The following is a 14,186-nucleotide window of genomic DNA, read 5'->3' as shown; positions in this document are numbered from 1 at the left end:
TGTACTAGTGTACTTCTCAGGAATACTACAGAGATTGTATAAAATGCTTATCTTAGACATTGGTTTCAACCAAATATTAAAAAACAAAAACAAAAAAACATGCATGGCTCTGTCATTCAGGATGATAAGCACAAGTCATTGGGACATTGCATTTTCCATGTACCAGGATATATTAAGCCCAGGATTCATTCCTGTTTTTCATCTTCTTTTTCTTCAGTAAAGCACCGAGCCTTATGCAAAATGCGATATAATGTCACCACCCGTGTCCTATGTTGGGCATCGACACACAGCATGGGGCATTTCCAGCAGTGATGGGTCATTAACATTCTTCCGTCTCTTATCAGAGGCAAGAACAAAGCTCGGTACTGCCTTGTTCTACTCTGATTGCTCCAACCAACTGCCGCCAGGCCAAAGGTGACCGAGTACTAAAACGCATCATGGAGGACTACAAACCAGAGAGGCAGGTCACAGATAATGATGGAACCAGATAGGTGTGAGGTATGACCTCAAAGGGAATTGGGCCAAGGCTCCATACAAGCCTTATCTAGGACAATTTGCCTCCCCACAACAGAAATGAAGGAGAAGTCATAGCAACTAGCTGTGGGCACTGGCATACCTTTAAGGCGCTATCCGGCCTGTGCCCTTGACCTTGGAAACACTTGTTGCTGACATAGCAGGTTACCATGACGAACAGGCGTGAGTGTAGTAGAGGAAGTGAAGCAGTCGGGTGCAGCTGCCGGTGAGCTTGGTCCCACTCTGGGTTTCCATCCTGGGATCCCAAGCATGACGGACACGTTCTCCCAGGGCCTCTGTGGTCTGTGTCATTATCCATCCCCCAGTCTGCCCCTGATCTGACCATGCAGCTGAAGAGTCACAGCAGATGAGCTGCTGCTATTTTTGGCTTCTGAAGCCAAAAAAAAGGGGAAGGAAATAGTGAGGGGAAAATAAAACACACACACATACACACACATACATACACACACATACATACACACACACCTCCCTACTTATTGTTATCAATAATCAACTTGCTCTGGGTATTTTAGTCACAGAATGGGTTTAGAGATAAACCTATAAACCCCTAATGTCAGCTAAACCAACACAAAGCAACTACCAAGAAGGAAGAAAGAGCAAAGAGAGAGTCATAAGTCTAACCCTTGTAAGAGATGTGGACGAGTGAAACGGTTGTCTGTATTGCTTTAACTGCACAACCTGCTTCCACCACTCATACTCGCTGCAGGCCAAAAGTCATGTTGTCAAATGCAGATACTCTGCTTCTCCCGTGTGGCTGGGGTTAAAGCACAGACCACTGCATGATGCAACAGGATCTGACAACACGACTACCTCAAACCCACCGCTACTCCTCAAACCCATCACGCCAAGTCAGGTTGGTGCAAAGTTCAGGTTAGATCTCTGCTGCGATGTTTAGAAAAGTGTGGCATTACTGAAACAGGCTTGACATCGAGCCCAAAAAAGATTGCAGCAGTACTTTGAGACACAAAGCATATCGGGGGGGGGGGGGGGGGGGCGCACTTATTTACTTCATAAAACACCTTCTTAGAAAGATGTGCACCATTTCCCCTTCATAGTTCTTTCTGTTACAGGTCTGGGTTCCTGTGCATTGCCATTTGCTCAAGATAACATATGATGATGAAGGGAAGGAGGTTGGAGTTCAAGCTGAAGCCTTAATTATCAAGTCAGGGCTAGAGACCACAACAAAAAAAGAGAGAAAATATGAGAACAAGATCAAGCGAAAAAGGGGCGCAAGCATCACTAAAGGAAAGCAACAGTTCAGAGACTCTCAACGGGGTATATGAAAGCTATGATTTGAAGCAAATGTTGAGTAAAGGCAAACAAAAGCAGGGACTTGGGCCATGCTCACACAGCAGGTAAAAGTGGCCCAAATACACATTTTTGACCAAATCCTTTTTTTTTTTTTTTGTTAGACTGTTTACGATATCTTTTTAAATGTGACCTATATGCAACATTAGTCTGAAAAGATCACATTCCTAACCTGACCCACACAGGCAAAACAGCAATGCTGCCACAAGGCCCGTTCATCAGGGGTAAACAATCAAAATGGAATCAGCAGCAACTTCCCCAGCCTGAAGTCACTGCAGATTAACATGGAGGCCGGATGCAAATTTAGATAGAAATCATCATTACCACCACCACCACCACCACCACCACGAGAGCAAGAGGGCAAAGATTTTAATGATGTAGTTGCCATGACTCCACAGAAACCCTTCACTGGAGAGGAATATTAGGGTGTGAAATCAGAACTCACTGTTGTTCTCCATCTTTCTTTCTGAGCAGTGCAAAATTACGACTAATATTGAGTTGGATTGACATAATTTGCATCATCAGTTCTGATCTGACTTTTCACAATGTGTCTCAGGTGCTGTGTATATCAGATACAAATGTCAGTACCAAATTTGAAAGAGGTGCAACTCAGAAAGGAAAGTGACAGTTGGTGTGGGTTGGATTTTTTTTGATGTTCACACTACCATTCAAATGACAAATCTATGGCACATATGGAGTAAAAGACTGGATTCAGCAATTCCTAGCAGGTTTTAACTTGAGACAGATTTGATTTTCTCAACACTATTAAACGTACCCTGTTTCATTTAATTTCCGAGGTCTCACCCCACCAGCTCAAGTGCTGGGACCCCGGCAGTGGGGAGAGAGGCTACGGCCTGTGTCTTGCATCAAGAGCAGCGGGCTAAATCCCATCACTGGAGCCTTCAACTCGGTATGGGTTGTGGACAAAAAGCAGAGAGATGGGAGAAACAGACCCCTCCCATCCTCCCTTGTTCCTTTTGTCTACCTAGAAAGCAGAGCCACTTCCAAATGACTGACGTCCTGCCTCAAGAATCCTGAGAATGCACAAGCAACACAAAATGGGACCCACAGAGCTAAAACAGGGGGGGCAAACCAGTCTGCCGCACACAGTGGCTCCGCTTGGGTAGGCCAGTGTGGCCCATTCACTGTGGCAGACACACCACTCAAACAGTGGAGGATCTTCCAAATTTAGAAGGTCAATGGGTTCTTCTACAAATGACAGAGGTTCTCTGTGTTAAATTCCAGCCAGACAGAGTGAAGCCAGACTGTGGTAGCAAGGCTGGGAGGTTCAGAAAGGCCAGACGTAAATCAAGGATTGACAAGCACACTGGACCAAAATCCTGGCTCCATACAGGACCCATACACAAAGAACTGTGGGCCTCGAGCTCCAGATTAGCTTACCTCCATCACTTGAGGCCATGAAACATCAGCAGGCAACCAAAGTTAACATGGGGAGAAAATTAAAAGGGCAATATTAAATCATCTGTACTAATGACACTCAGCTGTTTATATTAATGAGATCATCAAAAAATAATAATAAAAGTAATAACGATAAATCCATTGCCATTAACATTTTTAGCTGTCATTACCAGATATAAGTCACAGATGAGAAAAATAAATGAGTTACTGGAGTGATATATAAAAACTAGGGAATAGAAAAGCAGAGTTGTGTGTGCATGCTTACTTGTGTGCGCGCGCACGCGTGTGTGCACGTTATTGAGTAAAACCAGAAAATCCAGGGACAGCCTGGGCAGAGGGGCATGAGTGAGGCATAAAACAAGGGAGGGGGCAGAAGAGTGAGGCACGAAACATTTACCACCCAACCGTTATAAAGCTTAAACACACTGAATCTGCCGGTGTATAACCACAATGAAAGGGACAAAAGGGAAAAATAGCGTGCCAGAAAGGAGAGAGAAAAAAGGAGAAAGGGGAGAGAGAGAAAAAAATTTAATCTTTTCCTCACAGGCCAGAGTCTTGACCCTGAAGATATCTGTGGAATTACAGTATACCTCATCACATGCTGTAGGCTAGATTTCTGGGAGAAGTGGAGTTGAGGGGGTGTGGAGGTGGGGTTCAAGTCTTGGCAAGCCAATTCACTCTGCAATTCAGACACAGACGTGGAAAGCTACAAAAGATTACACATTCTTTCTGAGGGAGTAGGGCCTGCTTTACGTTAGCCGAGAACTATTTAGGCAAGTGCCAGGGCTTTAAAGGAGCCACTCCACTGGACAGTGAAGGGTTCCCCAATGAAAACAGCCCAGCCTACTGGACTCATGCCCGACTAGATACTTCATCAGTGTCAGAAGTGATCTTAAAAGAGAGCTGTGGCTTCCTATGCCAGCACTTACAGTAGGCCGCATTGCTCCTTTCACTGGCACCAGGTCAGAGGGTTACTGTTCAAAGAGCCCCCCTCACCCCTGTAATGGTCCTATATCATATACAACAGAACTGAGAAAATTTAGTATTTGAATTAATAATGGGCTTTAACTATATTGCAAGTTGCTACAATCTCCATTTTTGAAGGAAAAGATTTCTTAAATGCAATAAGAAAATACAATAGCTCAGTGTTGGAGCATCTTGGAGTATAATTCCAAATAACGGAAATAATCCTATGCATCGATGCAATGTTTTCCCATTGGAAAAACTATTTAAAACCCCCAGTCAGTTAAGACAAGACTGTCTCTTTAAAGTCTGCGATTTTATGGCATCTGTAAAGAGATTATGGTGGAAGGTTAATCTACATCCACGGCAAGGGGTGTCAAAACCCAAAGCATGCCGAGCAGGTCATGAACACAAAGCAGTTCAGTATATTTCCATTCAGGACGGCAACTTTTTTTTTTCTTCCATCCTTAGTGCATGCATGCATGCACACACGAGTAAGAGGAAAGACAACACAGCTTGCAAGTGTAGGAAGTGCTGCCCTTCTTTGTCTTCCTCCCTCCTCAAAAATGGATTTCAACAATCAGAGGGGAAATGGCCATGGCTGTGATCCATGGGATTGAGTTTCTTCCTCAGCCACACGCCTCACATCCTCAGCATTATTCATAGATGATGCCACCCTCCCCTACTCCCCAGAGAAGTCCTTCCGAGCTCCCCGGAGTTACAGCAAACCCCCTGACAAATTCCTGCTGACTGATATCGCAGATCAAGCACATTCATAAAAGCTTACAGTACAAGGCTGAGGTTTTGCTAAACTAAGTAAACCTATCTGAACAAATGTTGGAAAAGGCATGGGCATTCATAAATCATTTCGTTTGTGCATGTGTGTGCGAGCATGTGTCTGTGTGCATTGGTGCTTTTGTACGTGGCTGAGAATGCGAGAGAGAGAGAGATTCTGCAACATAGAGAAAATACTGAGAAGAGAGCCAAATAAAGATTTTAACTTCCCACAACTGTGTGGCCATTTGCTGGCAAGGCTCTAGAGGAAAGTGCAGTATGGAGGATGAGTGAAAGCTAAGTGGACACGCAGTTTGATAAAGCCTTGCACCATTAGAGAACTATTCACAGTCCACAAGGTCAAAACCAACAGCTCTCTTAAAGCAATACGTCAGTGTTAAAACTTTATAACATTATTCAGCATTCACAAAAAGTTTTAAATGGCTTTGGGGTGTTTTTTTGGCAGGGGTTGGCCAAATTTGTTTGAGAGTTACAGATGACGCCAAAAAACAAAAACAAAACAAAAAACCCCCATCCATAGACTTACACATCTATAACTTTTAAAAACAGCAGCCTAAAACCACCATGTTTACTTTAATTCACAAGTATTCCTTTAAACTGCAAAGAGATAGAGGGACACACACACACAAATAGAGAGACAGAGAGAGAGAGAAAGAAACAAGAGTAAAGTAATGTGGGTCCTGGGTGCTTACGCAGCTGGAAACAAACAAAAAAGAAAAAAAAAAAAAGGTTCATAGCTGTGGGTGTAGTATGGCCTTAATGGTGTGTAACCTACCTTCTCGAGTACGTTTTGAAGAAAATAGAGGGGAAGACTACAGTGAATAAAATTCTTTACTAGTCTTGTGGTTCTACCATTGTTATTAAAAACAATGAAACAGGGCTCTATCTGGATGTGTCCCAAGAAGACAGCCTTATCCTCCCACCAAAAAAAGCCATGTCTAGTGAAATGAGGGAATGTGGGCTGTCTAGGCCATTATTCTATGGCAAAAAATATAACTGTCCTTCTCCCTCAGTGATTAGAAATTTGGAATGACAGTATATCCAGGATTTAAAAAATTATTTGACAAATCAATTCATATGAATCAATATCATTTTAAAGAAATGTCCCATATTTTCCATAATTACATTTCTGTGAAATCAGTTTATTACTGATTAAGCCAAAGAGTGATTCTTGAGGTAGCGATATACTTTGAGTTGCATCAGAAATTGAAAGGGGAGAAAATAAAAAAAAATAAAAACAGGCCTTAGTGGACGAAACTGGAAACATTTAATAAAGACCAATATGTGAGAACTTCTACTGAATCAATGGAATCAAGAAAAAGTTCCTGTTACCACACAAGCTAAACTGCACCTTTGACAAAAGACCAGCATGGAAACTCTCATTACTGCACTCAACACTGGGGATGTTGAGGGTAGTTTTCCAACAAATAATGCTGACTAGATAACCTCCTCTCCTTCAAAACCCTGCACCTTCCAAAAAACAAATTGCTCTGACCAATTAAAATCAAGTATGTTCCGAGCCCTTTTACCAGCCAACATTAGAAAAACCATCTTAAGGGCAGAAAGGAGTGAAATGGGAGTCAGACATAAGCCAGGCCTCTTCACACTCCACCCAGCCTTGCCTCAACTCCCCCACTACCCCTTTTTGCACATGTGTCCTTTTCTGGGGCAGTCCCTGGTCCCCAAGGCATGGTCTCACCTGCTGTTTGACCTTGCATCTTTTAGGGCAGGGTGGCAAAACATACAGCCCATGGGCCATATACAACCTGCCTGTCTGGTTTGGTCCAGCCCGCAAAGAGTTGAGCCAAATATGGGAAAAGCCTTACAGTACAGTTCCTGGATTTATTCACTCCATCTTTTACTGACAGTCGACACCGTTACTAGTTTATCTGCTGGAAGTCTTTTCTTGCCATTGTTTGGTCATGTTTTCCCAGTCGCTCTTAATGTACATATCGGCTAACGTGGTGCATTAAAAAATGTCTTTGTCCAAGAAGCATAAGGGGGATTCTGAAAGCCAAGTGTTCCAGGATAAACAAACACTTCTTCTCAGAAATAAACCACAAACTCATTTAATTCGCTCCCAGAAGTAGTTGTGTTTTGAATTGTTGTGCACCAAGAATTTAACATTTGAAGGCATTATGAAACCATGCTAAGAAGTATACAGGGAAGCTATGGACAGATAAGGCAGACAAGCATGCATGCTGGCAAACAGGCAGTTGAACTGGTATTCCCGGCAAACCACAGGGTTTTGCTAATGTAAGATTGTTGAGAACCTGTAATGGACAGTTATAGAATTGGCGAAAACTGGACGAACACTTAGACAGGTAGCTGATGGAGAGAGTAAAATCTTTCAAGATTTTTTTTTTCCCCCATGGCAACAGACCAGCGCTCAAACAATGATGTGGCTCAGCTTGCAGTTTTCATCACAGGTGTTGAATCTTTAACCGTCAGCTGAACTCCATTCCACCACTGGCACTAGTGATATTTTCAGGTGCTTGGTTGGACCCTTGGACAGGGCTTGTGTTTCAAGTTGGACCTGACGGCGGAGGCTTGATGTGTAAATGGAAAGTAGGGGTTGTTACCAAACCCAAAAACATCAGCATCATTCATCTGGATGTTAAGAACTTTGGTTATTTTTTCAGCTGCTTTCAACATGCATATTTTAACTAACTTCTCTTTGGAATATGTCTTTGATGTTCACAATTACTTGAACACTCATTAATCTGGATGTTAAGACTTTGGGTAATTATACTGCTCAAGAGTCAATATGCAGCAAATCACTTAAAATGGACAATGTCATGAGAGTAGTTATCAAAACAATGTGAGCCATAGCCTACCCTACCACACAGAGGTGAGGGAATCAGCAGTACTGAACTGCAATTGGAAACCAGACTGTTCATGAAACAAAAGAGAAAACAAACAGTCACAAAGATGGATGACCCTAAATGGATTCAGGACTTGGTATTAAATGGTAGATATCACCAAGCATTTGAATGCACTCAACATGAAACTACAAGCTTAACATAAATGTATGTCAGTATCATGATAGCATTTGTGCATTTCAACTGAAACCGGATGTGTTGGGGACACAATTTACTGGGGTCATTCCTGTGCATTTCTCCTGTCTAAGAGACATCATTATTGAAAACTGCACTGGTGACTGGTGGCTCAGGTCAAAACATGAAGGCTTAGCATTTTCATGTTCTGATTCAAATTGAGTCGAAAATCAAGATGCTTACCTCACCATTCACTATAAAGCAGTCTGATGAGCCAGCAGACCTGCAAATACAATTGACTTACAGTGCAGTTCAGCTTGGAAAGACACATTTGCCAGCGTAGGCTCGAATAGATTTTACCAGTATCTTGGGTCAAAAGAACCAAAACTGTAAGCCTTTGCCTCATTCATTTAGTGCATGTTATGAATAGGAATAAGTGAAACCTGCATTCTTGCTTGACCCACAAAACACTTGAATAACTCCCTGAAATGTGCCATTGCGCAAAGCCTCATTCTTAATATTGCTGAGCTGGTTAAGGCCAAAAGATATCAGGGAGGTTTAAGGAGTAGTGTAGAAGAAACCTGTGAGTCTCCAATACTACACATGATTTAACTTCCCAATTTTTACTCAGTTTTTTTTTTCTTTATTGTTATAAAAGACATTACTGCACTGCAGACATTACTAAATTACTGCCAATGTCCATTTGTTTGCACTTTGTTTACTGTTTGTTTACAGTTGCAGCAAATGCCATTTCTACAGGAAATAGCAAAATGTGAACAAGATCTTAATTTATTTGTGTTATGTTTACTGTTACTGGCCTATGGTAGTCATACAAATTGCCCACTCAATGATGATGATATTTTAATAAAATATGTGAAAGGAATTCAGCACATACAAAAATATAGAACAGTGATTAGCTGTATTGGTGCTTTTACTTTAACATGAGATTGTGGCCAAGTTGGTTTCCAAGCTCAAATGAGCATGCCATCCCTGGCGTAAGGTATGCACTGACTTCAGGACTGTTGTTGTTAAGAATGCACGCCTAACAATACACTCCACCCAACCCACTGCTCCTCCTCCACCCCTTATTGAGGGAACGTGTCAAGATACACGCACACACAGTGCCACATGCTTCTGCTTTCTAGCCCCCCCCACCCAACACCCAACTCACACTACAGGGTCAAAGGCTGTGACATCAGCGAGTAATCACTGCAGGATTAGCCTCTTAACATGTAATACTTTTATGTTTACTTCTAGGTTAAGTAACACATGGACATTCATAGTTATTATTAATCCACACATCACAACCATTACAGGTGCTGTAGTGTGTATCTAAATATGAATTGCAACACTCAAGCAAGTGGTTACAGGAGTACTAGTTGTTGTTTTTTTGGTTTTTTTTTGGGGGGGGGTGCTCTACAAACAAAAATTCTAAAAGGTATACAGTTAACCCTACATGCAGAGAGAGAGAGGGCCTTGTGGGCTTTGAATAAGGCTGGACCATTGCATAATCTGAATTTTATTTGCTCAAACACCTTAAACAAAAGCAGCACTTATATGCCAAAAGTGTTGGTTATAGTCTTACTTTGGCCTAAGACAACGGTCATCGTGAAACCACAGACAACTCTGTGGTGGAAATTTGGTCATCAGTGCCTTTACTGTTGGGTATGAGGATTTCATTTGAGGGACAGCCCTCCAGGTTCTGAAGTCTCCTTTGACCAGTTGGTCACATGACCAGCTTGCAACTGACGTTCTGTGTTTCATCAATGACCTACATTATGGCACTATGAGAAATTTAACCAAAAAATAACAAACTAAATAGGGTGAGAAGACCTCTTACTGTAAACTTTGCATTTGCATTTCTACTACTCCATTTCAACACTGTAAGCCTATCTTGCCAATGAGCGGTTTTAAATACTGCCAACCTAATTTAAATGTTCTATAGCTGGAACATCACTAGGTACTTAGAGGTACCTACATCTAGAGGTACCTACAGGAACACCTACATCTCACTGACCCAACATTAGTGCAATTTAAAGTGCACTGGGTAAAGTTTCCTTTCTGATATTACATGTGTTCTTCATAACATTTCTAACAGGGATGCGTGAACTGGTCCTTTCTTACCTGGAGTTCACACCAGGCTACTTCCACAGTGGTCTCAGTGTCCAGGCCCTTGTAGACAGTTTTGAAAGAGCCCCGTCCAATCTCTATGTCGAACTTGAGGAAGCGGCCGTCTGGCGAGGTGCCCACAGCTTTGGTCTCCACCTCCTCATCCTCCTGGACCTTCTTCTCAGCCTCCCTCTGTTCAGCTTCGGCGCGGGCCTTTGCCGCACCCCTCTCCTCCTCACGTTTTTCAGCAGCCAAGTCATCATGCTCCTGGTCGGTCAGCACGCTGACCGTTGCCACCGCAGCTGTTGACCCGCTCAGATCACTACACCCAGTGCTTGCTGCCTGCGCTCCCAGCCCCCGCTCCTCCACCCTGGCAAGGAGACCGGCTTCTCCCTCTGTCCTCTCCTCCGCTACAGCCTCGACCACGGCCGCAACGGCACGGTTCTCCGTACCCACACCAGGGGTGGAGACGAGCCCTAGGGGAGACGTCAGCGAGTCACAGTCTGGGGGAGGTGTGAGAATGCAGGCTTTGCTGGGCAAGTCGAGCGCCGTGGCATTGGAGTCACAGATGACGCTACGCCGGAAGAACCGGTGCTCGGCCGTCTTCAGGTCCTTATCCATAGTGTGGCGTCGCTTTTGGACCTCTCCACCCAGCTTCTCCCCCAACAACGAGTCCGAACCAGAGCCATTCACGTTTTTTGGTGGAGGTGGGGCGAGGAACTCCATGCCATTGGTGGAATTTTTGGACATCTTTCCTCCAGGCAAAAACAAGAAAAGCAAACTCTCAAAAAATAAATAATTTAGAACAAAACAACCCCAAATGTAAACTTTTACTTTGATGTCAAAATTTTGTGAATGAGGGGAGAAAAAGGGGGTAGACAAATTATATGCCCCAGAGTCTCAAAGTTTGTGGTAGTTCCCCCTCTTTGGGTGTCTCTTATAAAGAGTTACTGATACAGTATGTAGGACATGAGCCCCAGAGTGGGGGTGTTCTTCTATAAACGTAAAAGAACAAGACGCAATCGCAGAGAAGCAAGCACTGATGGCGACAAACGAGAACTGTCAAATCAACACCATCCATCCTGCAGTGGCCCAGCAAGAGTCCTCATTGAGCATAAGGAACCACAAGGAGGAAAAAAGCTTGAGCCTGTTTTTCAGTTTTCACACAGGACAGCCAACCTGATGGTGAAACCCAACAACAGGTCCAGAGTCACTGCAAGACAACACAAGCAGAGAACAGTTTAATTGCATGCCCAAATTTAGATTGCCTTTGTCAGCGTGACCTACAAGCTATATCCACTAACAATCCAGTGGTTTGGCATGTGGCTGCACAAAAGGAAGAGGAAAGAGGAAATTAGTTTCAATGACCTAGAGTTATTTTCCCTTCCAGTTATATGGAGACATTAAAATTTCTTAAGTCGTAAACTACAAACCCACAAGGATTTTGTTAGGTTAACTTATGACCCTTTTTGGAGTTTATGTTTATAGCCTGGGCCTTACATCATTTGCCAGCTGTATGAGTTGTGAGGGGCCTTTAAAGTAACTCAGTAAGGTATAATGCCCTGAAAATTCCCATATCACTTTTCTAGAAATCACAATCCCAAAAAGGCCAACTTGGCAGCGGTAGGGGGCATCGTAGCAAGGCCTGATGGAGGGTCTATAATCTCAGCAGGTTTAACAAGCCGATTCACTGCCTTTGGCTGTGGACAACTTTAACAAAGTCATACTACATCAGGTTACTTACCGGTCAAACAAGATAGAAAACGGCTTAGACCACAAAACGTAATGTACTAGTCAGTATATACACACATAAATGCCCTTGTAAAAACCGTAATGTTAAAGTTAACTCACTACTAGCTAGCTCGGTTAGCTACCTATGCAAGTTTTCTTAGACTCGACAGTTCAGCGATTGGCCAGAGTCCAGCTTGAAAAAAATCCCCTGGTAAAGTAAACCATTAGAAACACAAACAGAGGATTTCTGTATCTAGTCAGACGAGACAACTGGTTTAAAGGGTGCTCTTTTTCTCAGAAACACACCGCTGAAATACTTTTTAATCGACGACGGGACATGTATTTGACTGTCCCAGCTAACTGGGTTAGCTTGTGTGCGGTGACTGGATGTGGTCAAACCGCAAGTGTCCCTCAGCGCGGCGGGCTTTGGCCTCGCTGTCCGGGCTAGCATGGACTCTCTATCTGTCCGTGTTCATTACAAATTACTCACTAACCAATTACACAACTCTCGCCACGGTTAAATAATAGCGGTAAACACGTAAAGAAACGGCCGAGGATGAGGCGTCCTCGGGCGTGCGGGCAGGCAGCCTTGGGTACGCTGCGGATTAGCTGAGGTGGCTAACGCTACAGATAGCTGACGGGACGCAATCGCCTGCTTCACGCGCTCCGGACCAGACTCGTGCGAGCAGCGCGAGAGCCCCGACGACCACGCGACGCGTGTTATTACGACCGTCTAGAGGAGCGCGCTCGCGCCGTACGTGAAACGAACGGGTGAACCGGCGAGTGTGGCCACCAGAATCCACGCGTGCCGCCGCCGTCTGACCTGTGTGTCCGGCTCCGTGCAGACGTGTAACGCGGTTTGCGGGCTAAACTGGTGAGAGAAATCCCACAACCATCTGTAGGTTTACGAGAAGGAGGTTGGAGTGCAGCTGGCCGTGGCGGGGGTAGCACTTAAGCTTACCTTTCGTGTCATGTCCATTCTTCTTCTTCGCCGGTGAAACGGACGAAAGCGACAGCAGCAGCTTGTTCGAGTTGGCCGACGAAATACTTTTGTGGACGAAACTGGGCGAATGAACTAAATTTCACAGTACCGACAAGTAATAATAAATAAGACGGCTAGTTCATCTTTACTAGCGAGGCACCACCGTGCCTGGCAGAGGTTTATAGGCGCTTGTGTAACGCCTTCTGCAGAAGAGGCTGCTCAGCACGGGCAGCTGCGAGATAGGCGTGCGGATTAAGCCCAAGCGATGCGGCTCTGCGTGCAATTAAAGAGATCCAGCGCGAATGTCGAGTCCCATAAAGCGATTTTAATAGTCCGTCGATTTCAGGTCCTCGCTCGGCTTCAAGTTTGCGCCGCGACCAATCGATATCGCCTTTTCACGTGAACAATGCAACACCAAATCCTCCGCAGCTCGTCTCCGCTCGGTAGTGCAGACGAAACTACACTCGTGAACGACGCGCACGGACCCTGTTGCGAAACCGCAAACTCATCATTCCCGTGTAGCTCTGTTATTATTCCGTGTGGGTCTCAGTTCAGGGTTTGCACGCAGCTCTCCTCCGCGGTCTCCGGGTTCAGATGGTCCTTCCAGTCTGTCACGGTGGAGCCTGCACCGACAGGAGCCGATCACTAACCCGCCCACTAACTGTTGGAGGCAAGCGTAGTGAAGAACAGTAATGTATGCATTATAAACACAATGAAAACACCCGTGCATCAGTCGAGCTGAAGGTGTCCAAACGAATTTCCAGCGCTATGCTTAGATATCATTAAACTATAATTACAAGTTCTCGACAAGTAAAAAAAAAAAACTAAAATACTAGACTGTATGAATCATTGCACTTTGCTGAGAGATCAAAAATCTTTGAAATTCTCTGAAACGCTGTTAGCAGAACTACTCGTGCTGTTAGTACATGTCTAGTACAATGCTTTTCACGTTAAAAGTTTAGCAACACATTTTGTAGGGTTTTTTTTAACTTGTCATGTGAGAAGTTTAAAAGCTGTGTTACACATTCTTTGTGTCTTTCTTATTTTCTTATTTTATGACTCGTTTTGTAAATGGATGAAAATTGTCTGGATGACAATTTTGAATTTTAAAATATTTTTACAGAACGTGCACCTTTTTATGTGATAAATTTGTTGTGTTAATTTGTACTAGACTTCACAGTGGCATCTTGAACAGCCACAGCTTCGCCAGGTTGTCAAGCTAGAATAGTGAAAGAGGTCTGCATGCACCTCCTGCTTTAGGAGTCATTACATGCAAATGTAGAGAAAGGTCATGTCACAACAGCAAGAAACAAAGGATACACAACGAGTGATATGAAAGTTGTTTTTAT

General features: G+C 43.9%; 1 protein-coding gene across 31 annotated transcripts in view; it reads right to left on the bottom strand.

The window, feature by feature from the left end:
* Positions 1 to 13,503, bottom strand: part of wnk1b (WNK lysine deficient protein kinase 1b) — a 79,385-nt gene extending 65,882 nt beyond the window's left edge. For 8 of the 31 annotated variants that reach the window (XM_081723032.1, XM_081723038.1, XM_081723042.1 and 5 more), the window contains exons 1-2: positions 12,817 to 13,499; positions 10,140 to 10,874 (exon numbers count right to left, since the gene is read on the bottom strand). In XM_081723032.1, coding sequence (XP_081579158.1) covers positions 10,140 to 10,874; positions 12,817 to 12,834 — 753 coding nt within the window. In that variant the 5' untranslated portion in view covers positions 12,835 to 13,499. Of the gene's footprint in view, positions 1 to 10,139; positions 11,338 to 12,816 lie in introns of all 31 variants that reach the window. The other 23 variants (XM_081723043.1, XM_081723045.1, XM_081723046.1 and 20 more) reach the window with 10 other exon arrangements.
* Positions 13,504 to 14,186: the final 683 nt, after the last annotated feature.

The sequence above is a fragment of the Electrophorus electricus genome, chromosome 11 (assembly GCF_041902795.1).
Source record: "Electrophorus electricus isolate QZ-2024a chromosome 11, ASM4190279v1, whole genome shotgun sequence".
NCBI lineage: Eukaryota > Metazoa > Chordata > Actinopteri > Gymnotiformes > Gymnotidae > Electrophorus > Electrophorus electricus.
Note: the sequence above shows the minus strand (reverse complement) of the source record. Positions and strands in the feature narration are given on the sequence as shown.